Here is a 22,684-nt window from a genome sequence, read left to right on the forward strand (position 1 = left end):
GAAATATGCGAGCAAAGCCAAACTATTGATCTGTTTATGAAATGCCTCTCCACACGGTTCTATACTTGTTCCTTTTGATTTTGGGCCAATATAAACATTATCTAAGGACTAAGGGCATATTGATATGTATACTTTTTTAATCTGATAGGTAAGAATAATTCTACCAAAAAGTCACATTATTCTAATTCTTATCAGTGATGTAAAATAGTTATTTAACATTATATAATCGATAGTATGATAGTTATAACGGATATAAATTCATCGGGACAATACGAAGTAGAAAGTACTTATAATGTGTTATAGTTAAACACATTGTTGAATGGTTGGAACTACAAAAAAAAAAACCTATTTTACGAAGGGCACTTATTATTTTTTGACATAGCTCATCTGAGTCTCGTTAAGACAAGACAAATCGATAAACAAACACCCCATGTTTGTGTTTGTTACAACGTAAAACGTTGATTCCTTGGAACATGGAGAAGAAGAGGCAGCCGTAGTGTTCCGCTCACCGTTCTTCAAAAAGAATGATTCAAGGTCAATACAATTTATGATGGTTGAATCTGTTAATGAACTTCAATACAAATAGTAATGAACAATAACATTATAAATTTTTGGATATAGTTCATTCCTGAATTTAACCCTGATTTATGGTTCTGGTTTTACTCCAATTTTGGTACTTAATCTAACTTACCCACAACTGAATTTAAACAAACACCACCATCACCAATATGTAGTACTTTTCATACAAATCAAGTATCAAACAAGAGTGAATTATTTCTATATAGATCTATCATCTATATATATATAGGTAGGGACACTCTCTTGTTGATTGATTAGTTGAGAAATGTTTAAGTCTTGATTAAGAAGGATGAACCTTTTTAGGGGAGTTAGAAGAAAGACCCTTCCAAGCCGATCTCATCGATGCCTTAGCCGAAACAAGAGCAGCTTCCATATACTTTTTCGAAGCGAAAGTAGCTGCATTTTCAATAGAATCACCCATCTTCTTTGCATTGTCGGCGACACGAACAAGACTATCAAGTTCATCTTTAGAAGTACGATTTAATTCTTCTTCAAAACGTCGAAATTCATCCATGGCATCTTCCATCACTGAGTTAAGATAGTTTTCGGCATCATTCATGGAGATTTCAGCTTCTTGAACTTCTTTTTGAAGTTGAGTTTCCATGGCTGCCCATGAGTTATAAGCTTCAATTTCATAGAGTTTCATTAGATCTTCAATTTTTGAAGGATCAAAGTTCTTATCTTCTAAAGCTTGGTTTGATAAGAAGGAGAATTGAGAGAGGAGAGCTTCCATTTTTCTTTGTAGTGTGTTTCTTTGGTTCTTGTTGTTGTGTTTTTAGAAGTTAAAGTGTGTTGTAACTTGTATGTAAAGCTAGGGTTTTTGTTTAGATGATCTGATTGGGTAGGCTGGTGTGAGGGTTACTTATAATACCCAACCCCCAATCTCCTATGTGGACCAATGTATGCATACCATTTCCACAGGTAATATATAATAGTCCTACGTTTACTTAGTGTTTTTCTTCGTCAAGCCTGAAATCTGATCAGATGTCTGATTTGACACGAGTCAAATTTTAGGATGTTAGTTTTATCTGGCTTGAGACGTTTCAATGCCTAAATTGCTAATAAATTTGAGTTGATTTTGATCTATTTGAATCAAACGATTCAGATTTAGACTAGTCATATTCAAGAAAAAAGTATTGCACAATCATCACGTTTTTGGAGACTCAAAAGTAAAAAAAATGTAGAGGTCATATGTATACCCAACAAAAAACATCTGTTTAAAGTAAAAAAAAAAAAACGTTACATGTGATTAAGTGTCGGGTAGTCCCTTACAAACTAAAAACAATCTCATAAGAAAAGTATACAAAATTCGCTTACGACCTGTCATGATTTTTTTTTTCTTAACTAGTTTTGAGAATTGTCATCTCATATTAGGTGAAAATCTATAGCAGATTAGTTAAATAATTTGTGGAGTATAATTGTAATGTGAATTTGGATAGCATAGTGGAAGAATCTTTGAGGAACAAGAAAGAGATGAGAGCTTTCATATTTTTCTTTTTTTTTTGTTCTGGCAAACGAACAGCTGGAATTCTGAATGAGTGGGGGGTCCTCGAGATGATGACTTTAAACGACTACTGTCTAGGAACCTTTTCTTTTGACAAATTTACCACCCACCATTGATTGATAATGGTGGGCCAAAGGCTGGTGGGCCTCCCTTGTCCTTTTACTTCCAAATGGACCGACCACAACTTTACCAGGGTATCTGCTGTTTCCCAAACAACTTGCTAAATGGAGGCGCCTATAGAACTTTCCTCTTTCATTTCTTTTTGTTCTTCTTGCTTGCAGAGGCAACATCTGTTGACCATGGTTAGGGGAGTGTGGGCTTGGGCCTTCTACAACCTCTTACTTCACACACTTGGATCTGGATGGCTATCTGGTAAAACCCGATGGTACCATTCGAAGGTGGTCTTGGGCCTTCTTGCCGACTCTTACCCTAAAAACTAGCTTAAGAGATGAAGCCCTCACACTTATAAGGTGACTATCATTTTTCATCCCACAAGTAATGTTGAATAGCTTCAATAGTCGATGCATCTCTTTGTTTAGAATTTCCGGAGAAGTGCTACATGAACAACCATATGTAGCTTACAATAAGTCAAATGAGTTCGTATTCAAAGGTTTACGCAGGTTGGGTTGGCACTTATAACAACAAGCATTAAAGAGTTTTTTTTTTTTTGGAAATTTGAAAAAATAACTAAGTATAGTCGAACAACATTTCATAACACATAATGGCATTAAGATGGGAAATGAGGTAGTTACAACATTTGGGTATTCCTCTTAAAGATACTTTTTTTTTTTGATGAAGAGCTCTTAAAGATACTTAGTACTATATAGAATATATACATACATAATGAAATACTAAAATGCCCTCAACACCAAATATAACAAATAGCAACCACTTCATTTGATTTAGAGGCAATGGGAGGAGATAGAACATTGATTTTATGATCTCTGATTTATTTGGTGGCTTTGATTGGGTTCACCATCATCTCAGTCTTGTTATCTATTTCATTGTTGTTGTTAGTTGATGTTGAAATAGTCTTCATCTTGTTTCCTCTTGTTGTTGAAATTGGCAATTCAAGATCATCTCCATTTCCTAATTTCTCATCACTATTTGTTAAAGATGATGGACCTTTATAATCCTTGCTTTTACCCCATATAACCGAATATAAGCCAATAACGATGATTATGGCTCCGATTACACTGTAATTACACCGATAGTAACATAAACATGGTTAGATGTGTAATTTTTTGTAAAGATGAACTACAAACTAGAAAATACTCTGATTAGTATTTCCTCGCCTGTTTTGCTAGGTTAGAGATTGGATACTAGGCTAATGATTAGGCCAAAGTTAATGATTTTGGGTGTAAAATGAGTAGGGGTATTGTACATACCTTCCAAGATGAATTTGTTCAGCCAAAATTAGAGAACCCAAAACAGCAACAATGATCATACAGAGAGGATTAAAGGCTGTGACAAAAACGGGTCCTCTTTCTCTTATCACTACTCCTTGTACATAGTATGCTATCGCCGAGCAAACTATTCCCTGTACAACCAAACACACATATAATAGAGATCAAATGTTGTGACAAAAAAACGGTAAGATTCAAACTCTAGTCCCCAGTAAAAAAAAAACATTTATTACTACCTGACCACGTGGAAAGACATTTTCAAGTCGAAATGTGAATGTAAGTAACATCTTTGATAATTTTAATTAATGGGAGAATAGAATTGAACTTACAGAATAAACAGGAGCAAGGACTCTTGAATCAAAACCCAATGCCCAAGCACTAGGGTGATGTTCCATTACTAGGGCAACTGCTCCTCCTTGAATCATTCCGAAAAAGCATATAAGTGAAGTTAGAGACAGCTCTGCCGGGTATGACTTCAGTGTGAAAGACTGCACCACCAAGTTACACAAGAACTTCAATAATAGTATAGAACCAATACCGCACTACATTTATATATATTTGCACGTCTCACATGAGCCATGAGGGGCTTGTATGTCTGGTTCCAGCGGACTTTTCCACCCAACCCGCCAACCTCACCTTTCATGTGATAGTGACAGACGTTTGTACACATTCACCTCTCATTTATGAATTATTTGTACGTTTAGCATACGTGTGAATACTTACTTGTAATATGAAGAAACCGGACCAGCCAACGCAACTACTAATGACCATTAGGGTCCCCACGATCCAATTGTGATTGTTGTCACCCGAAGAAGTGTTTTCGTGTTGAGCAATTCTTGAGCCAAATAAGTTCATAATAGGACCTTTATACAATGTCATCAGCATGGCTCCACCCAAGGTAATAACGGTTCCCACAATCTTAGCTATGCTGTGTATGTTCTTTATCTTCACTTTCTCTAGCCTAATACCAAGATAGAAGAACAATCATGGGTTAAATGCGATTATAAAATCGAGATTTGAAATATATAGCACAGTTGAATTAATTTTGAGATACCAAAGAGTTATAGAAATTATGAGCTTTTTAGTGTTAGGTTCATCACTTAGTCCTCTGTTTTTTATTGCTATCTTGTCCTCTGTTTTTCTTTGGGAATTTTTCATTGCAACCATCTTGGTTGCACAAAATTTTTTCTTTTGTAACTCTTCTTTCTAATAATGAAATGTACCTTTTTCCAAAAAAATAAAATATTTATGAGCTTTTTGAATATTTTATATGAACAAAATCAAATATCTTTTGTCAAAAGGTTGACAATTAAGTTTGGGAAAGGGGAGAGAACCTAGGTAAGAATTATTCCCACTATAAATTTGTTGTTTTAGTGTATTAAAAAAATTAACACCCTTCTAACCAAAGCTTCATGTTTGATTTGTAATTTTATGGATTCATATATTGGTCCACATATACTCTATCATTGGTACTAGGTTCCACTGAGATGTGATAGTTAAAAGGCAGTCAGTCTTATGTATACTGACGGAATGACCCGTCTGTACATACAACCCTCTCCCGTAAGAGGGCTATAAGCAAGTCGCCCACGGGTTAGGCTTGCAGATAGCTCTCTCATGTGACAGGATTGCCATCTATATATATATATATATAATTTCGGTAAATAAAGTTACCTAAACAAAATTGCCATGATGAAAGTGATAGCTGGGAGAATATTAACAATTGCAGAAGCAAAGGTTGCTGATGTATACTTCATTCCCACATAATACAGGTTTTGATCAAACACTGGCCTGTAATTCATCATTAAACAACCATTAGTGCAACTAAATCTCTTTCAATTTTTATCAAGAAAGTATATGCCAATTCATTAAGTCATAGTTTATATATATATAAATGCTTTGGGGATGTCTCGTCTATAAGTCTATAGGAATTCTTATTATCTCATTCCAGTAGGATCATTAGAGGTCCAAACTCGATCAGTATTTATATAACTTTGTATTCGTTGTTATTGACGATAGTGGTAGAGGTGGTAGCGATAGTCATAGTAGTTTGATAACGGCCTTTTAGGTGCATCAACCGATCAAGGCACCTATGGATATTCCACTACTTTATTTTATAGTTCTAGTAATATACTAATACTATTTATTCTCCAATATTTAGAATAATTATTAACAGATACCGGTACATCCGTACATGTATAATCTTATTATTGAAAAAATAAAGATTAAATATTCAAAAGGATAAAAATAAAACATGAAAAGTGAAAAGTAGAACTACTTGTCAATCTTCATTTACTTGAATCATTTTTATGGTTTTAATATTTGAATTTAGCTTATTTATTAACCTATGAGATATATTTTTCAGATAATTGAAACTGAAAATTGAAATATATACAACATTTTTTGTCAAGTATCTCAATAATGAATATATATTTCAAAATTTTGAGTAATAGAGATTAGGAGCAATACTCAAGAAAAGCCAGAGCCAATATCTTTAAGAAGGTAGACAAGGTCATCTTTGGTCTAATCTTCCTGCCCAAAGCAATAGATTCAACAAAGTTAGATTGACCAAGATCACAAGTAATAAATTATGTGTCCATGCATATGATAGCAAGAAAAATAATTACTCCATCAATTATGCATGTTATTGATAACTACAAATCCGTAGAATTATCCCACGTCATCTGAGTATTTAGATTTGTAAAGTAGAAGTTACTTAGACAATCCGATCTTTCTCTACAAATTCGTCTTTTATCAGGGTTTGACCGAACTGACTCTAACATAGTATCAGAACTAGTGTTTCAGAGTGGAGAGATGGAGAGTGTGTTGAAAAGTTACCTCTCATAGTACAGAGCGAAAGGAGCCACAACAATAGTAGCAACGGCGTGACGATAAACAACGAGTATGTAATGACTCATTCCACGCTTCAAACAAAGCATGGTGACAATATACATACCAGCATAACCAAATTGCAATGCAATCATAGCTAAGTAAGGTTTGATCTTATTGAAAGCTACATACATAACTTCACCTGTTTTTTGGTCTCCCATCCTTCTCTAGCTAGCTCTCTCTACAACTATCTCTCTTTCTACTATAGTACTACTCTTACTCTTGAATAAATGTAAGCTACAAATGAAATTGTAAGGTGGGTGTTTCTTATTTATACCAAAAAGGAAAGCATGCAATAATTCAATTCAAGAAGAAAACAAAATTAATAAAATATATGATAGTATGTATATATGGATAAATTTATTGGTATAGAAAGAGAACCCATTTCATCAAAGCACTTGGTATAGTCTAAGCAAGCAAACACCCATAGTTAGATTCCCTTATCCATTTACTTCAATTCACCACCCACTTCACAAGCAACAAGAATCATCTTACTTTCATGATAGACTCTAATTAGAAAAAGAAGATTCAAATCTTCTTGTCTTCTGTTGTGTGTGTGTGTGTGTGTGTGAGAGAGAGAGAGAGAAAGAAAGAGAGAGAGAGAGATGGGTTTCTTTTCATATCATATTTTTTGTTAAGTGGGATATGAAAGTGTAAATCAATTTGACCACCTAATAAGATTAGGGTTTAGTGCTCTTTGATGATGCAATTAAATTTAATTTGGAGTAGCTTTCACTTGATAGTGATGTTGTGGTAGTTTTGGTTAGTGTTTTAAGGGTGCTAATATGCAAATAATGAGACAAGGCACTGTTTACAAACATAGGGTTTGTTTCTTGGTGCGCTCATCTTTGGATTCCAACCTTAATTGTCTCTCTTTGATTATGGAATTAATCAAACCTATAATAACTTCAAATAATACGGGGCACAATCTGAACATAAATCTTATATGGTTTGTGGTGATTCACGTTTTCTATAATTCAGATCTACTGTATTACGAAATTGAACTGCAAGCTACATACTATTTTTGTGCAAAGTCTGTCTGGTTTTTTTGTTTCACAACATTAATACTATTAATTCCGTTATTAAAACACCAAACTTTGTTACACCATATGCTAAATAAGACATGTAGGATAATCTAGTGGCTTGTCTAATATCATCACCATGACACTTGGTTCACAAGATAATCTGTCATGGATTTTTAAGTCAAATGGATTCAAGGTAGATAAATATTAGGTGATGCTCTAGTGCTATTCCTACTTGTTTTACTACTAGGTAGCTCACACATATTACTATCATCGAATGGTGATGAATAATTTTTCGTCCTTTTTAGTGTAAGTGTTTATGTTGTTTCTCCATAGAGAAAAAAAGTATTTAACCGTTCATAGATGAAACAATAGGTTTTCGAGGATTTTACCTATAAATTAGACAATTCTATCGCCCAAAGGGATATTATCTGAAATTTCTTATTTGTATCTTGTACTGATAATCTGATCGTAAGGATCGAGCATGATTGGGACTACCGCATCAACCATTTGATTGTGGTGTTTCCAAACCTAATTAGCTGATATGCCATGACATCAAAGTCATAGGTCAAATATTACATGACACGTGTCATGATTTTGATTGGCGGAGTATCAAATCCGTAGTACCATTCAAAAGGACTAGAACCAGGCAGCCACCAGAAAAAACACCCATTAAGAAAAGGAAAGAAAAGTTTGTTTGTTTGGGAACAAAAAGAAACATTTGTTTTATGGATAGTTGTGGCTGAAAATTAAAAGAAGCATCCGACGTGTATTCCAGCAATCAACACACAAAATGATCAACAACACTTGTTCCAATTATTTTATTTTATAATCTGGATTGGATTCTCTTAATCGAATTGATCCAAAATAAGCCTAAGTTACTTTTTCATTTAGACGACACACACAATATAAATTGCGATATAAAAGACTAGTAGAGTAAACTTATTCCTGACCAAAGTAATTCATCTAATGAGAGGAAGAATTGAGTCGAAAATAAAAAGAGTTGATTTCGTTCAAGTCTCGGTAGATTTTGACTTTTAACATTTTCTAACATTACTCTTACAAATTAGACAAAACAAATGAGAGAGAGGCCAACCACCGGTAGCCTAGTTGGTCACTGTGTATATTCTGCAATGCAGAGGTTCTAGGTTCTATCCCATGAATGTGTAAATTCAGAAATATTGAATTCGGATATAAATAAGGTAGTTTACTATTGTTATTAGTGCCGCTTCACAAGCAAAATCTAGGTGCCTTCTTGTGTATATTGGGAGCCAAAAGCAACACCTACACACTACACATCATGCCTTCATATATAAAACAATCCATGGATGTGCAAATCCAAAAATATTGAATTCGGGTATAAATAAAGTAGTTTATGTAAGTTTTAAGCTATTTATTAAGAGAAGGGGCCTCAATAACACTTTGTGTGCACTTTTAAAATTACCCAATAGTTTATCATCTTCCTTTTTTTAGATGGAAAGTACATTTGGTAGGACATTTTCCGTACATCGACCCGCCTTCTATATGTACTAATATATGGGTGGTCTTATAGGCGCTTTTTACTAGTGTTATTGGTGCCCCTTCACAAGCAAAAATCTAGGCGCCTTGGTGTGTATTTTGGGAGCCAAAAGCAATACCTACACACTACACATCATATGCCTTCATATATAAAACAAGATTTTTTTGCCAATCTAGTTTGATCTCCTGTAATTTACTTCATTGCTCCTCAGCAATTGGAATACAATTTTACCTTTCCAAAAGAAAAGGAGAAATGTAATTATACATATGGATTGAAGAGGGGTGAAAGGTATAATATTGAAGGTATTACATTATACACCTAAAAAGATAGTTGTAGCTAGTGATCTTTTCTTTCTGATGGAAAGCTAGTGATTTTTGTTGGAGAGGCCCGACCCCCAAATTTCCCCGTATCCTTTCACTATCTTCAAAATTAGATATGAACCAACCACAAAAGATAGGAATTGATAGAATATCATTAAGAGGAAATCACGAGTTGATTTTTGCTCTGTTGAGAGTGTTTCTTTTACCAAATCATAATTTGATAGAATGATATGTCGAAACTTATTTGTTTATCATTTTCTAGTGATGAAACCATTGCCCATATTAGAGGCATATATGGCCATCTTGTGGAATTGGATAAGAAAGCTACAATTATTGTTTCAGCTCAAATCGAACTAAAAAGATATAGTATTGATCATCAATGGTGTAGTTAGTGGGTCCATAATATACACTTCAAATAGTACTTCATTCCTTCTTTTTTTTACTATAAGGAATAATATATTTCTCTCTCTCTCTCCTGTTCATCTACCACTAAAGATGAAGTGCCATATATCAACTATTATTTGAAATAGTTGGGGGTTGGAACTTATATAGTTCGAAACAAAAACTATTGGTAGAATATTTTCATGCATACTGCATAAGGCAAAAAAGAACACAAGGGAGGAACCCCATGCCTTATGATGCTTAAATTGCATAAAAAATAGTAGTATATTCTTTAATATTGTATTAAATTTTTCTTAGAGTGAGATTTAAATCCTATTTGAAATCCCAATTTATTCTTTCACCAAAAAAAAATCCCAATTTATTTAGAAGAAAGTTTCAAACATTTGTCTTTGTCTAATTTATATATATATGTATTTTTTTTAAGCTTTTTTGAGAAAGCCCGCCAAATGGGGTATAAATGTATAATGGCCAGCGCTTTGGGGAAAGCTAAATAGTTTCCGGGGTGTGAAATTTTAAAGGGAATATGCAAAATTTTGAAAAGTTTCTGGGGAAACATATTTTATGGGGAATATGGTTCAAAATAAAAATAAAAAACTCTCCACCTCACCTCTCTCCTCCATCTCATCATCTTCACCGACGAAGGTCGCCGGCCGGCTACCTTCAAACATTAAAAAAAAAAAAAAATTCTCTCTCCTCTCTCTCTCTCTAAAAAAAAAAATTCTTTTTTTTTTTTATTTCAAGACCTAGATCTGGTATGTTCTTGAAGAACAGAACAGAACTGGTCTGTTCGTGAAGAACGACTAGATCTAGGTCTGTTCGTGAAGAACGACCAGATCTAGGTCTGTTCTTGAAGAACAGAACAGAACTGGTCTGTTCGTGAGGAACAGATCTGTTCCTCACGAACAGAACGAACCTAGATCTGGTCTGAACATACCAGATCTAGGTCTTAAAGTAAAAAAAAAAAAAAAAATTCTTTTTAGAGAGAGAGAGAGGAGAGAGATTTTTTTTTTAATTTTTAAAATTGACCGGCCGGCGACCTTCGCCGGTGAAGATGATAAGGTGAGGTGGAGAGAGAGAGAGGTGAGGTGGAGATTTTTTATTTTCCCCTAACAATTTACAAAATAAAATTGTCAAACAAAATTGACCAATTTTTGACCAAGTCTTCACACCCCGGAAACTATTTAGCTTTCCCCAAAGCGCTGGCCATGTATAATCTATATAACAGATGACATACGTTTTGGTGCCATGACAGAACTTTGGTTTATAAATCTCGGTCGTACAATTTTCTTTTGTAAATCACGACCCTTCATTTTAAAAGATAAAGACATAAAATCAAAATAAACTACCCACTTCCTATAAAATCTCACACTATCTCTCTCTCTCCCTATTTCCTCTCTTTTTAAATTTTCACCTTTCTTTTGTCTTCTTTCTTTAAATTTCACGTTATTACAATTATCATTTTTGTTTTATCCACTTGAAATTTTTTTTTTTTTTTTTTTTTTGAAAGTCGACTACGATTTACGTATGTCGTTACATTCGGCACTTGATACATCATAGATGTGATAAGCTCGATAACCGCCCACTCAAACACTAATAGAACCGGGCCTATAGCCCAACAAGACATGGCCTAAAGCCCAACAACATTATTTACACCCTCTCAATTCAAATAACCAAAGATTCCACCTTCTCTGGGATTCGAACATGGGACCTCCAGGGCTTTCTGGAGTTTATGTCAACACCTTGGAACCACTTGGGCTACCAACTGTTGACCACTTGAAAATTTCTTAATGACCAAAACATATGTCGATGATTTAACGTAAAATACTTATAGAAAACTCTGTGCCCTACGGGCACGGGCTATACCCTAGTAAGGGTATAAATGGTGTACAAAATTTACTTTTATACTTAGACTTATCATTTTTATTAGTGTTTATAAAAAAAATGGTGAATTAGTATTTTATAAAACACATCTTGATACTTTATGATCAAATACTTTTTTTTTTTGTTGAACTGGTCAAATACTTCTTTAAAAAGAATGAAAAAATCTCTATACTTCATGCATTCCTTATCTACTACTCTAATCTCTCTTTTCTTTCTCTCTCTTGCTCATGTACCACTAAGATGAAGTGGCATATCAACTATTATTTTAAATAGTTTTCTGATGAGAACTGAAACAGTTTGAAGCAAAAACTTTTGATAGAATATTTGCATGTAATGGTTGCATGACTCACAAATGAAAGAAAGACAAGAAATAACTAGATCCCCAATAATATGATCTAATAATCCTTTTTAATGTTCAACAAAAAAAAAATTCTTTTTTGGAGAATGAAAAAAATATCTCCATACTAAAGAGTAGAGTGAAAAAGAAAAATGTGGATTAGCCAAGAGATTTACCTCTTACCCATAGTTTATAATGGAAGAACAAATAAATCAAATCCATCCACCATCAAAAACAAACCAACCACCACTAGATCCTACCACCCACCACTAACACCCTCCACCAAGATCAAGAATTTTTAGGTCTATTGGAATCCAATTCAAAACAAATTAGTTATGAGGGGATTGATAAAGTAAGCAAAATGTTGTCCTTCCAACAATAATTATGTCCTTATTACATATATATTTGATTTTTTGCTAACATGTGGTTATTGTCTCAAAGTTTGATTTTTCATGTGAACCAAACTTTTTTTTTTCTTGAACAAGATGTATAAATATGTTCTTAGTAAACAAACTAAATGAACTTGTAAGTTTTTACTAACAGGTTCAAATGCAGTTATGAAAGTTAGCTTTTCTTTTTGCGAGTTTAGAAGGAAAGAAGTATGAGAAAATCTAGAAGTGAAAAAAGGTTATAAAATTGAGAACTAAAGAAAGAACCTAGATAAGCTTTTTCTTTTGGAAGAAATGCTTCAAATGCCACAGCTGCAATGCCGATACACCAATACAGACAGCCAATGACATGATGCTAAACCACGCTACTCTTGCGTTGGTCGTTTCGCTCACTTCTCTCATCTCTGCTTCCCTGTTTTATCGACAAAATTATTTGTAAACAAACCAGAGGTTATAATACTACTATGTATATCAAAGATAACTCAAATTTATCAAATATGAGCACAAAAGCCTTACCTGGTTCTCAAATAGAGTAAATTATCATGGATGGCCTCCACTGCTCCCTCGAGCTTTCTTAGTTCAAGTTCAACACCCTACAAACAATAGAAATGATTCAGCTTTTAAATTGGAGATGATGTGTGAAAGTTTGTACGCATACGTAATACATGCAATTTAAGTATATAGACCGCATGCTGATAATGGTATATAGTGCAAGGCACTCCAAGACTGTTCAATGCTAACCCGTGTCCCCTGTTCTAAACGTGCCAAAGTTCCCAACCCTGAACCTAGATGGGTAGTCTCTCTCATTCTCTAATCCCATACATCAATTCAAGTTGGAGAGTAAGAACGCTAAGATTGCAGGCTGATGACACCTGTCCCAATATCAGCCATATAGTCCTTGATTTGGACACCACCTTAGCCGACTAGTAGTTTCACATTATACAAAGTTTTTCCTTGGCATGGGCTTGCGGCTTGCCCTGGACCATACCACAGGTTCTCTATTTCCCTGTCTTACTAGGCGCCATATCCACCCAAAAGGCATAGACAATATATAAGATATGGTGTTATGCTACGTCCCGAAGTCCGGAAGGTCTGGCTACAGAAAACTTCAGTTTCAAATCCCAAGCTGTATAGACATCTAGTGTTTTACAGATTGAGAACCCAATGAAAATGGGTGCCTAACTATAACCAATTAGGTTTTTTCCAGGACTAAAATAAGTAAAAGATGATGAAAGAGAGTACTAGTTTATGGTATATGAAAAGAATATTTGAACTTTTATAAGGGTCACCTACTCACCTCAATCTTTTCTTTTCTTGCAACTGAATCCCAGTCCTTTGCTGCAATACCAATTTTCCAGTCAAGATTGACGCTTGCTACTCCGACTCCTTGGCTATGCTCATTCACCCAGAAGCATGCTAGATAGTTACCTGCCTCACTTGTTGTAAATGCAAACTGACCATAGGTCACATTGTCTTTACTATGAAGAGTGTTACCGTAAGGAGATGTAACCTATAAAAGAAAAAAAATTAGCTTAATTGACTACCAAGAAGACTCAATGAGATCATTACAGGTTCTTAAATTCCAAGTACACTATTCAAGGAACTGATTTTGTACACAAAATTTGATGTTGATGAGTCGATGGTTTTCCTAAATACCACAAGGACTGATATTTGAGGGTGTTCGTACTTTGCAAAGGCATTCCATTCCCTCGAATCACAACCAAGACATCTGTGTCCTAAATGAATCATATGTGCAACTACTTTCTACCCTGAATTAGAATTTAAATAAATATTAAGAAAACCAGTGTTTAACATGTAACTTAAGGGAACCATTTTTTTTTTTGAGGTAGTAATTTCATGAAGTAATTGGAGTATCCAAGTTTTCATGCGAGTAAAGAAGTATTGGAGAGTCTAATACGACAAAGATTTTTTAAAAAGGAATGTCCACATTATATACTCAGTTTTTTAAGATTTAAAACACCGGGTTTAACAAAATCAATGGAAACATCGAAGAAAATGGATTGACAACCACAAACTTTGTCTTATTGGCTTAACAGTTATCGCAATCTTTATAGCAGCGCCTGCAGCGGCAAATATTTATTTCCCATAAGATGAGAAAATACTCCTTGATAAAAATTCAAATATTGCAAAACCTTAAAGGCAGAAACATTAACTGTGTCACATAGTAATTCGATCACGTAGTGCTTTCCCAAGGCAAATGTTATTGAGATTTATGCAAATTGATGCTTCGTTTGCACTTGAAATAAAAGGGGTTCAGTTAAAAGACTATACAACCCTATGATTTGTCTATGATGAGTAGTGTACATATCCTACTATAGGAAGTGAGTTTAAACATTATCTTATCTTTTGAAACGATGAATGGACATACTGAAACTAAGTAATGATAACAAAATTTCACAAGGGGGAAAATACGATACAACAGACACAAGGCCCAAAACCTGTCTCCGGAGAAAGTATAAACTAAAAAAGACTTAGAAGAGTCGACGGTAAGAATACGATATCATAGCCCCAAGACGCCTTGAAAGAAAGAACAGACTAAAAGGAAGTCAAAAGAGCCCAACAATGGAAGAAGAGATAAACCAATAATACCGCCACCAAAGAGCCTCAACTACAAACGAAAACCTTATATGATAACTTCCTCTTCAAATACAAAATCGCATTATTCCTCGTCTTCCGAAGGCGTGGCACCACACCTCCAAATCTCTCTCTCTCCCTTGAAGATCAATGTGTCAATATTCGTACCGTTATCAAAAACCTATTTAACCTAATTCTAAATAATAATGGGGTTCAAATATGTGAAATTAGCTCTCCACAAGCAAAACCCCTTTTCTACTTGATGAACATAGCTTCTTTAGGAGCCCAAAACATATAAAAATCCAATCTTTCAATACCAATAATTCTAATACTAAAACCTCAACAACCCATTTACTCTAAAACCTAAAAAATTAATCCCCAAATTAAAATTCCAAACAAAATCATCAAACCCTAGCTAACAGATTAGGTCTAGAACTCAACAGGATATAAACACACACACACACAAATCAAGGATTATAACAATGTAATGAATAGAGATAGAAATAATAAACCTTGGTGGAAATAGTAGGGCTGTGACCTCGTTCTTCAGAGATGACAATGTAATCAGCGACAACAACGACGTTTGTTTGAATTTCTTCAGAGACGCATTTGGTTCCTGAATTCGGAAGGTTTAACCAAATTGATTGCCCTCCTAACGGAAGTACAAGAATAAGACTCAAGAATAGAAGCACCGTTCTTCTTCCTATGATTATCTCCTTCGCCATTCCTTCTAAAGCCCCCCCACAGTCTTTGATCTCTCTCTCTCTCTCTCTCTCTCTCTCTCTCTCTCTCTCTCTAGTCTAGTCTAGAAAACCAACCTTGTCTCAGATCTCTAGTTTGTCAACTCTTACGTTTTCAACTTGTGCTCGTGGTGTTGTTGACCGTCTTGGATCCTGAAGATCTAATTTTTATTCTAGTAATCTTTGCCTAACTAATAATGTTCCTCCCTCCAGTTTTATAGGCCCCCCTATTTTTTTTTGTTTTTGTTAAAAGACCCTCTCTTTTAACAGCGCTCCTCTAGCAATGAAGCTAACTTCTTTATCAATTTGACCTATGGATAATAAGGTTGATGGCCTCAGGTTCAATGTTACTTAAAATTCAAAATTTGTCAATTTTTTTTTTATTTATATTTAAAGCTCAAATCAACTGGTCAGGGACATTTAGAAGTTTGTTTGAAGCAATAATATTGGTCGTTCGGGACGACTTTCTGTTGGCAACCTTCTTAATGAAGACGAATAAGTGATGTAGTGGAGAGAAAGAAAGATAAAGTACGAGCACTTAACACTTATGACTCAAAGTCCATACACTCTTTAACTACACTCACACATACTTAATCACACTCAGCTCTTAAACTAAATTTATAAGCCATTCTCTTTTTCTAAATTTTTACTGTGCCAAAAGCAGGAGATTGGGCCAAGTATATATAGAATAGAAGATAAAAACTAGTAGTAATAAACAACAAAATCCATTAATAGTACTAGTTAGATAATGTTCCCTTTTTTTGGGGCTAAAATGTTGAACAACCTATCAGAAAAAAGGATATGGAGGTTGTAGATACTACTCCCCTCCCACAAGGCCATAATGAAATTGTTCTTTCAGGGAACTTTCAATTTCTCTACCCTTATCCCAATCTAAACTCAATATTAAGTGATCCCTTGCCCTTCAGTCTAAGTTCCATGAATCTTCTTCTCTCTCTCTCTCATTTATTCTAATTTTATATGCATAAATAAATGTATGAAAACAATAAAACCCACCAAAAAAAACTCAAAAAGAACAAAAGATAGAGTTTTTTTTCAATAATATTTGTGTGATATTGTTACAAGAAATAGTAGAGACAGAGAATCTGATGCTATTTTTTGTAGTACTCTCACATGGAATTGCCCCTTTACCCCCAACATCCTTAATTTCTCTCAAAACCCTTTCATGACATTGGCCCATCTATCTTTCATTTTTTCATGTTTCCTTGCTTTATTTTATTCATAAATTTTTGTCATTTGATCTATATTTCACATTTTCACGATCTCTTTGGATACAAGTTTTCATATTCACATAGGGAGAAGTATATATAGATAATATTTGGAGTGGGATGCAGAATGTGAGAATGTGGGTAGAAATGAAGTGGGATGCTAGAAAATGGGGTATGGGTCATAAATGGAGACACTTCACCCTCAAAATGGGATGTCAAGACATGAGAATAGTCTCACGTGGACAAAATGTACTCTTATAATTAAGAATATAATAAGTTGGTTTTTATCGCTCATTGTTAATTGATTTTGAGTTAGATAATAAAAAACTTTAACACAAGATTATCATAACTTGGTTGAGTGACATTTTCATCGACATGGGTTACAACTAGACTATATATCGCGAACAAATTGTAAACTACAAAGTACAAACTGAAATGTACTAATTAATAGAACTCTGAATTAAGAGACTAAAGAGTTTACTAGTTATAATAAAGGGTAAAGAAAAGTGATCTAGCAACGAAAGTCAAAACTAATTTGGCAGAGAAGCATAAATTGACGGTCCAGATTGATAGGTGAATTTTATTTGGATTTCTTTTCAAAATGGTGAGAAAATGTCAGCTTTTGATTCGAGTTTTTCTCCCAAATAGACCTAAGCTTTAAGTGATTGTATTATCACTCCTACTATAAAACACACAAGTTAAGGACGGTATAAGAGCAAAATAAGATATCAAAACATTTACTCCTTATCATGAAAGACTTAATGTGAACCCAATAAACCAGTATCTCATACATTTTGATTTTCTTATTCGAAACTGAAATCTAGGAAGACTTCGATTTCAGTGAGAAATTTTTTTTCTAAACTGGCTTTAACAATAACAAGTTGGAGTATAAAATAGATAGAATTAATAAGGACAGTAGATTATGGTACGGATAGATGTACCTCCACCACAAACTACCACTTTGATATATAGTCCATTCCCATTGGCATTCCATTCTATATATGTAGATTTTTTTTTTGTTGAACTATATATGTAGTTAGTTCTTATAGGATTTTTTCCCCTTCTTATGTTTGTCTTAAAAAGATAAATAATAGAATAGACGCTTTTATTTGAAAAAAGAAATAATTTTGAAGAACGATATAGATGAACTAAAAATACATCGTGCTTCTTTTATTGTTTCATCTACATTAAAAAGTTTATGCACAATTTTCATTTTCACGTTCCACTTAAATCGAGCACACTAACTACATTGCCATTTGAATTAGCGTGAAGTACATAAACCAATAGAATATGTGACAAATCATATACCAATGTGACTAAGGGAGAACATTTTTTTCTAAGAAACACATGCTAAATATATTTTAGTAGCTAGAATGAAATGACACAACAATTCGTAAGAATCAATTGACTTCCAATAATTCTTGAAACACCTAGGTCTAAAGAAAATGACAAAAAAAATACTTGGGATGCTTCCTCAAATTGAAGATGAGATCTAACTATACATAATTATGGGGTTTAGAGTATTCCATAGTAAACATTTTGGAATGGAAAATTTAGGGGGATGCTAGGGTGACCGTGGGATTCACTAAAAGACATTTTACTGAACGAGGAAATATGGACATTTTACTGGTCACCGAACTGTACACTCTGTCATTTCCCGAAAATTTAATAGATGGGAAGAGGATGGCATATATGTATATACTTCAAACTAAATTTTCTTTCTAAATGAATACACTTTATGAAAAATGTTACTGGATCGGAGATTCTTGCTCGAGTATAATCCGAATAATAACATATTGTGTCTGGAGTAAAAAATAAACATGTAACGTCATCACTTGAGCTACGATTCTACAAAGACTCACTCAAATAATCGTTTGAGTACTATTCTAAAATGTCCTTCTACTGTATATCTTTTACCATTTTACCAAGAAAATAATACTTCCAAATTAAAAGTCTAAAAAGAACCCTTCATATGCATGGCCGCATGGGTACTAACTTATGTGGCCCTCCACTCCATTTTTGATTTTGAGAGAGAAAGTTAAAGGGATAAGAGAGTGAGAAAAGAAGTGTGTTATAAAAGGGATAAGAAGTCAAGCGAGGCATGTGTAAGCATGGATGGGAGAGAATATGGAAAACGGCTAGCTAGCTCTCAAGTTATATTAATAGAAAATACAATATGAAAGTTCAACAAAAAAAGAAAAAAGAAAAAGAAAATACAATATGAAAAATAACGCGTTTGTTTTTTTTTTCTACTAGCTTTGGCCTTTGGGGGACAGTGATGAAACAGCTAAGCTAATTAGAAGCATGAGCTTAATTTTGTTCTTTCTTTATAACCTTGTTGTCAAAACTGCGTGTTTTAGTTAGTTAGCTTCTGTCATCTATCTATCTATCTTTACCCCAATAGCCCTCTCTCTCTCTCTCTCTCTCTCTCTCTACTTTCTCTCTCATTCCATTCCCATCATCTCTCTCTCTCTATCATTCTCCAAATCCTGGAAGTTGCCTGCTTAATAGAATCCAATGTCTTTTTCCATCTCCTTCCAATCTTCCAACATAAACACAATATTAATATATTTATATTAATAGAAAATACCCTAGTGTGTAAATGACTCCTTTACCCCTCATTTATATTTACTTCTATTACCTACAATATACATGTAATCTGCATTTTTTCTATTATTATTGAAGCCTATCAAGCCTAATTCACCTTGAAATGAGGTTATTTATTTTATGAATTCTAATGCATAGGGATGTAAGATAATGTTTAGTAATTTGTTTATGTAACTTAATAGTCTTGTTAGTGTTATCCATCGAAATTCCATTGATTTCCAACTGACTAGTCATTTTGCGTTCCATTTGCGTAATAAGGGCGATAATTTGTTAAGTCAATTTACTTTGTAGGTTATGCGGTATGAGTGTGATTTCCGATAAAATTATGAGTGTTCATGTGTTGCCTCGCATTTGTGAGTTGACGTAAAGTAAATCAACCAAAACGTTAAAAGAAAAACCAAAAACATTAGATCATGAGTAGGAACTATACCATAATAGGATGAGCATCAATACCATTATGATATTCTTTTTAATGGGTTTCTTGTTATCCAAGTAATTCAAACTCTAAAGCTTCAAAGTAGAACTTTAAATTCAACTTTTCTGTCATTCTCACTTGACACACACATGGGATCCAGAGTTGTATAGCTAGCTTGAAAGTTACATTTATTTTTTTGTTTTGTTTTTCTAACAATAATAATAAAAATAATAATGTATTTTGATCTTATTCATGATACACATCTTTCTTTTACTATAATCATCTTATTATAGTTTTAGATTACTTTAGGGACGCAAAAAAGAAAATAAAAGATTGATCCAATGGTCACAAAGGCATTAAAGTTGAGATGATCTAGAAAGAAAAAGAATCTAGCTTCTATAAAATGATAGAAAAATGTGTATTTATAATTGTATTAGTGGAAGGAGGACAGTTAAGTCATTTTGATAAAAGAGATGTTCATTTTAATGGACTACCCATACTAAAATATTTTCATCAAATTAAAGTACATGTGGAAGCTTTACTAATACTAGTCTTTGTAGTACTATGGAGATTAAAGAAGAAACTAGCTAACTTTCTCTCTCTAGAAACTACACACTTCCCTTTCTCTCTCTTACTAGATAGATACTACATACACTTCTCAACCTTCCCACCTCTATAAATAACCCTCTCTACTCTCCTCTCTCATTCTATCTCATTCAACTTTGTAGTTACACCACAAGAAGAAGAATAGAAGCTATCACAAGAAACCAAGAAGAGTCTACAAACTAGATTAGTCCTCTTTATTCTTTAAATAGTAAGATTCAAACTCTGATCATCTTGAAAACCCTAAAACCAATGGTGATGAAGAATGAAGAAAAGATGATTAAATCAGAATCATCATCATCATCATCATTATCAACATCATCATCAACAACAACATCTAAATCCATGGCAATACCAACAACATCATCATCATCAATAAGGAAGAAGAAGTACAAAGGAGTAAGAATGAGAAGTTGGGGATCATGGGTATCAGAAATAAGAGCACCAAATCAAAAAACAAGAATTTGGTTAGGTTCTTATTCAACAGCAGAAGCAGCTGCTAGGGCTTATGATGCTGCACTTTTATGTCTTAAAGGTTCTTCAGCTAATCTCAACTTCCCTAATTCTTCCCATCTTCTTCTTCCTCATTCTCTTCATGATCATACCAATAACTCCATTACCATGTCTCCTAAATCAATCCAAAGAGTTGCAGCAGCTGCAGCAGCTGCCACCACCAATGCCACCATCACTCCTACAACACCATTATCTTCTTCTTCTTATTCTTCTCTATCTCCTCCATTACATGATCTATCAACCTCATTATCCTCACCAACACCATCAATCTCCACATCCTCGTCGCCTTCTCCATCTTCTTCATTATGTACGATTAATCACCACGATGTCGATGATATCTCATTGATGAAATGTTGGGATAATTATACTAATACGAGTACTAGGACTACTAGTGTTGGTATAACCCAAGAAGAAGTATCAAGACATGTGATTGATCCATGGATGGATTTATGTGGTGATTTACCATCACCTAAGTTTCTTGATCAACTTCTCAATTCATACCCTTCATTCAAGTCTCCCTCCATTGAAGATTTCTATGAAGAAGGCGATATTCGTCTATGGAACTTTTGCTAGAAAACCGATTACAGGAATACCAATTACAGTACCTACACGCTAAAGTGAATAAATCACAGGAATACCAGTTACAGTATCGGTCAGCGAGAGAAGAATTTTTCGCTACAAGCTTCATTATTATTTGGATCTCATGATTTCTTGTTTTGATTATGGAGAGGATGGATATTTTTTTTTTTTACTAACACTGACTACCTACATTAATTCATATTTATTCATTTAATTTATACAATTACTTGTTTAATTGTCTTTAAATGTATGTTGAACTATGAGTTTGCATATCTATATTATTTTAAGTTAACTTACAAAATTATGTGATAGAATAGAGTCTTGTTATTCATGAATTCTTTACATCTTCTATAATTCTATTGCATTGTAATAAGAGATAAAATCACATCAATTAAATTGGAAAATTTAGTGATGAAAATCTTTTCATATGTACATTTTACTATTGTGTTAAACTTTAACTTGTTTTTGTGTGACACATTTTCTTTTCTTAAATACTATAAATTTCCTTGTTTTTGTGTACTACATTTCGAGATATTTCAGTCGATTAATTGAATAAATTTCAATAGACATCACTAAGAAATTCAACATGTAGTGTCACTTTTTTATTATTGCAAATTATAACAAACAAAGAAAATCTTATTATGTGGTCTAATTTTTTTTCGTCCCGACAAATTTCAACATGTATATAGTTCTCTTTCGCTAGGGTAGTTAAAAAATTCGGGATCCACTAAATGGTGATTTTGAATCATTATACACAGTTACAAATGGCAATTAATCTCTATAGTATTACGTGTTGAACTAGCAAATCGATTTATCACTGAAAACAACTGTGATGCTCTGTTCGACACTTATCCCGACTGTTCATCTCAGCTTGGCATTAAGGCATTTTCCCACTAAAAAAAGCATGTAACTAATATCATTATATCAATTTGGCCAATTATAACAAAACTTGAGGTGAATTTAGAGAATACATCCTAACTATATCTCATTCTGGACAAAGAATCTCAAAAGGGTTCTGCTAGATATGGGTTCTTGATTTATTTTGTCAAAAGTAGTTGAAGTTTTTATCAAGATAACTATTTTTTGTCTTTTTAAGTCAAATTTATGGGTTGAAATTTAGTGTGTTTCTTTGTGAAATAAGGAGGGGCATGAAGATCAAAG

The 22,684-nt window shown here is 33.7% G+C and overlaps 3 protein-coding genes and 1 pseudogene across 4 annotated transcripts; 1 reads left to right on the plus strand and 3 right to left on the minus strand.

Moving 5' to 3' along the window:
- Positions 1-589: 589 nt before the first annotated feature.
- Positions 590-1,478, minus strand: MEE9 (maternal effect embryo arrest 9). Its single transcript, XM_086646161.1, has one exon. It carries the CDS (start codon positions 1,310-1,312, stop codon positions 860-862), a length of 453 nt encoding a protein of 150 aa, XP_086502287.1. The 5' UTR covers positions 1,313-1,478; the 3' UTR covers positions 590-859.
- Positions 1,479-2,790: 1,312 nt separating this feature from the next.
- LOC147534939 (WAT1-related protein At4g08300-like) lies at positions 2,791-6,776 on the minus strand. Its single transcript, XM_086649052.1, has 7 exons — positions 6,325-6,776; positions 5,956-6,018; positions 5,161-5,277; positions 4,213-4,450; positions 3,819-3,977; positions 3,472-3,623; positions 2,791-3,279 (listed from the first exon to the last, which is right to left on the minus strand). The coding sequence occupies exons 1-7, from the start codon at positions 6,534-6,536 to the stop codon at positions 3,033-3,035; spliced, it is 1,188 nt and encodes a 395-aa protein (XP_086505178.1). The 5' UTR covers positions 6,537-6,776; the 3' UTR covers positions 2,791-3,032.
- Positions 6,777-12,209: 5,433 nt separating this feature from the next.
- LOC147534940 (transmembrane emp24 domain-containing protein p24delta3-like) lies at positions 12,210-16,229 on the minus strand. Its single transcript, XM_086646162.1, has 4 exons — positions 15,353-16,229; positions 13,543-13,755; positions 12,762-12,838; positions 12,210-12,657 (listed from the first exon to the last, which is right to left on the minus strand). The coding sequence occupies exons 1-4, from the start codon at positions 15,563-15,565 to the stop codon at positions 12,513-12,515; spliced, it is 648 nt and encodes a 215-aa protein (XP_086502288.1). The 5' UTR covers positions 15,566-16,229; the 3' UTR covers positions 12,210-12,512.
- Positions 16,230-20,407: 4,178 nt separating this feature from the next.
- LOC147534941 (ethylene-responsive transcription factor ERF014 pseudogene) lies at positions 20,408-21,955 on the plus strand (annotated as a pseudogene). Its single transcript, XR_015227310.1, has one exon. The product of XR_015227310.1 is annotated as an ethylene-responsive transcription factor ERF014 pseudogene (transcript).
- Positions 21,956-22,684: the final 729 nt, after the last annotated feature.

Source organism: Eschscholzia californica, unplaced genomic scaffold, assembly GCF_041429995.1.
Source record: "Eschscholzia californica isolate CP2 unplaced genomic scaffold, dmEscCali1.0.p SCAF_6, whole genome shotgun sequence".
Classification (NCBI taxonomy): Eukaryota; Viridiplantae; Streptophyta; class Magnoliopsida; order Ranunculales; family Papaveraceae; genus Eschscholzia; species Eschscholzia californica.

Bases quoted from the DNA above. Each gene is read 5' to 3' on its own strand.
- LOC147534939 (XM_086649052.1), bottom strand. From the start codon at position 6,536: ATGGGAGACCAAAAAACAGGTGAAGTTATGTATGTAGCTTTCAATAAG. The intron at 4,451-5,160 runs GTAACTTTATTT...TCTTGGTATTAG, and splicing joins ATCATGGCAATTTTGTTTAG to GCTAGAGAAAGTGAAGATAA. The intron at 3,280-3,471 runs GTATGTACAATA...GTGTAATTACAG, and splicing joins GAACAAATTCATCTTGGAAG to TGTAATCGGAGCCATAATCA.
- MEE9 (XM_086646161.1), bottom strand. From the start codon at position 1,312: ATGGAAGCTCTCCTCTCTCAATTCTCCTTCTTATCAAACCAAGCTTTA.
- LOC147534940 (XM_086646162.1), bottom strand. From the start codon at position 15,565: ATGGCGAAGGAGATAATCATAGGAAGAAGAACGGTGCTTCTATTCTTG. The intron at 13,756-15,352 runs GTTTATTATTTC...TTTCTTTTATAG, and splicing joins GCCCTACTATTTCCACCAAG to GTTACATCTCCTTACGGTAA. The intron at 12,658-12,761 runs GTAAGGCTTTTG...TCGATAAAACAG, and splicing joins TTACTCTATTTGAGAACCAG to GGAAGCAGAGATGAGAGAAG.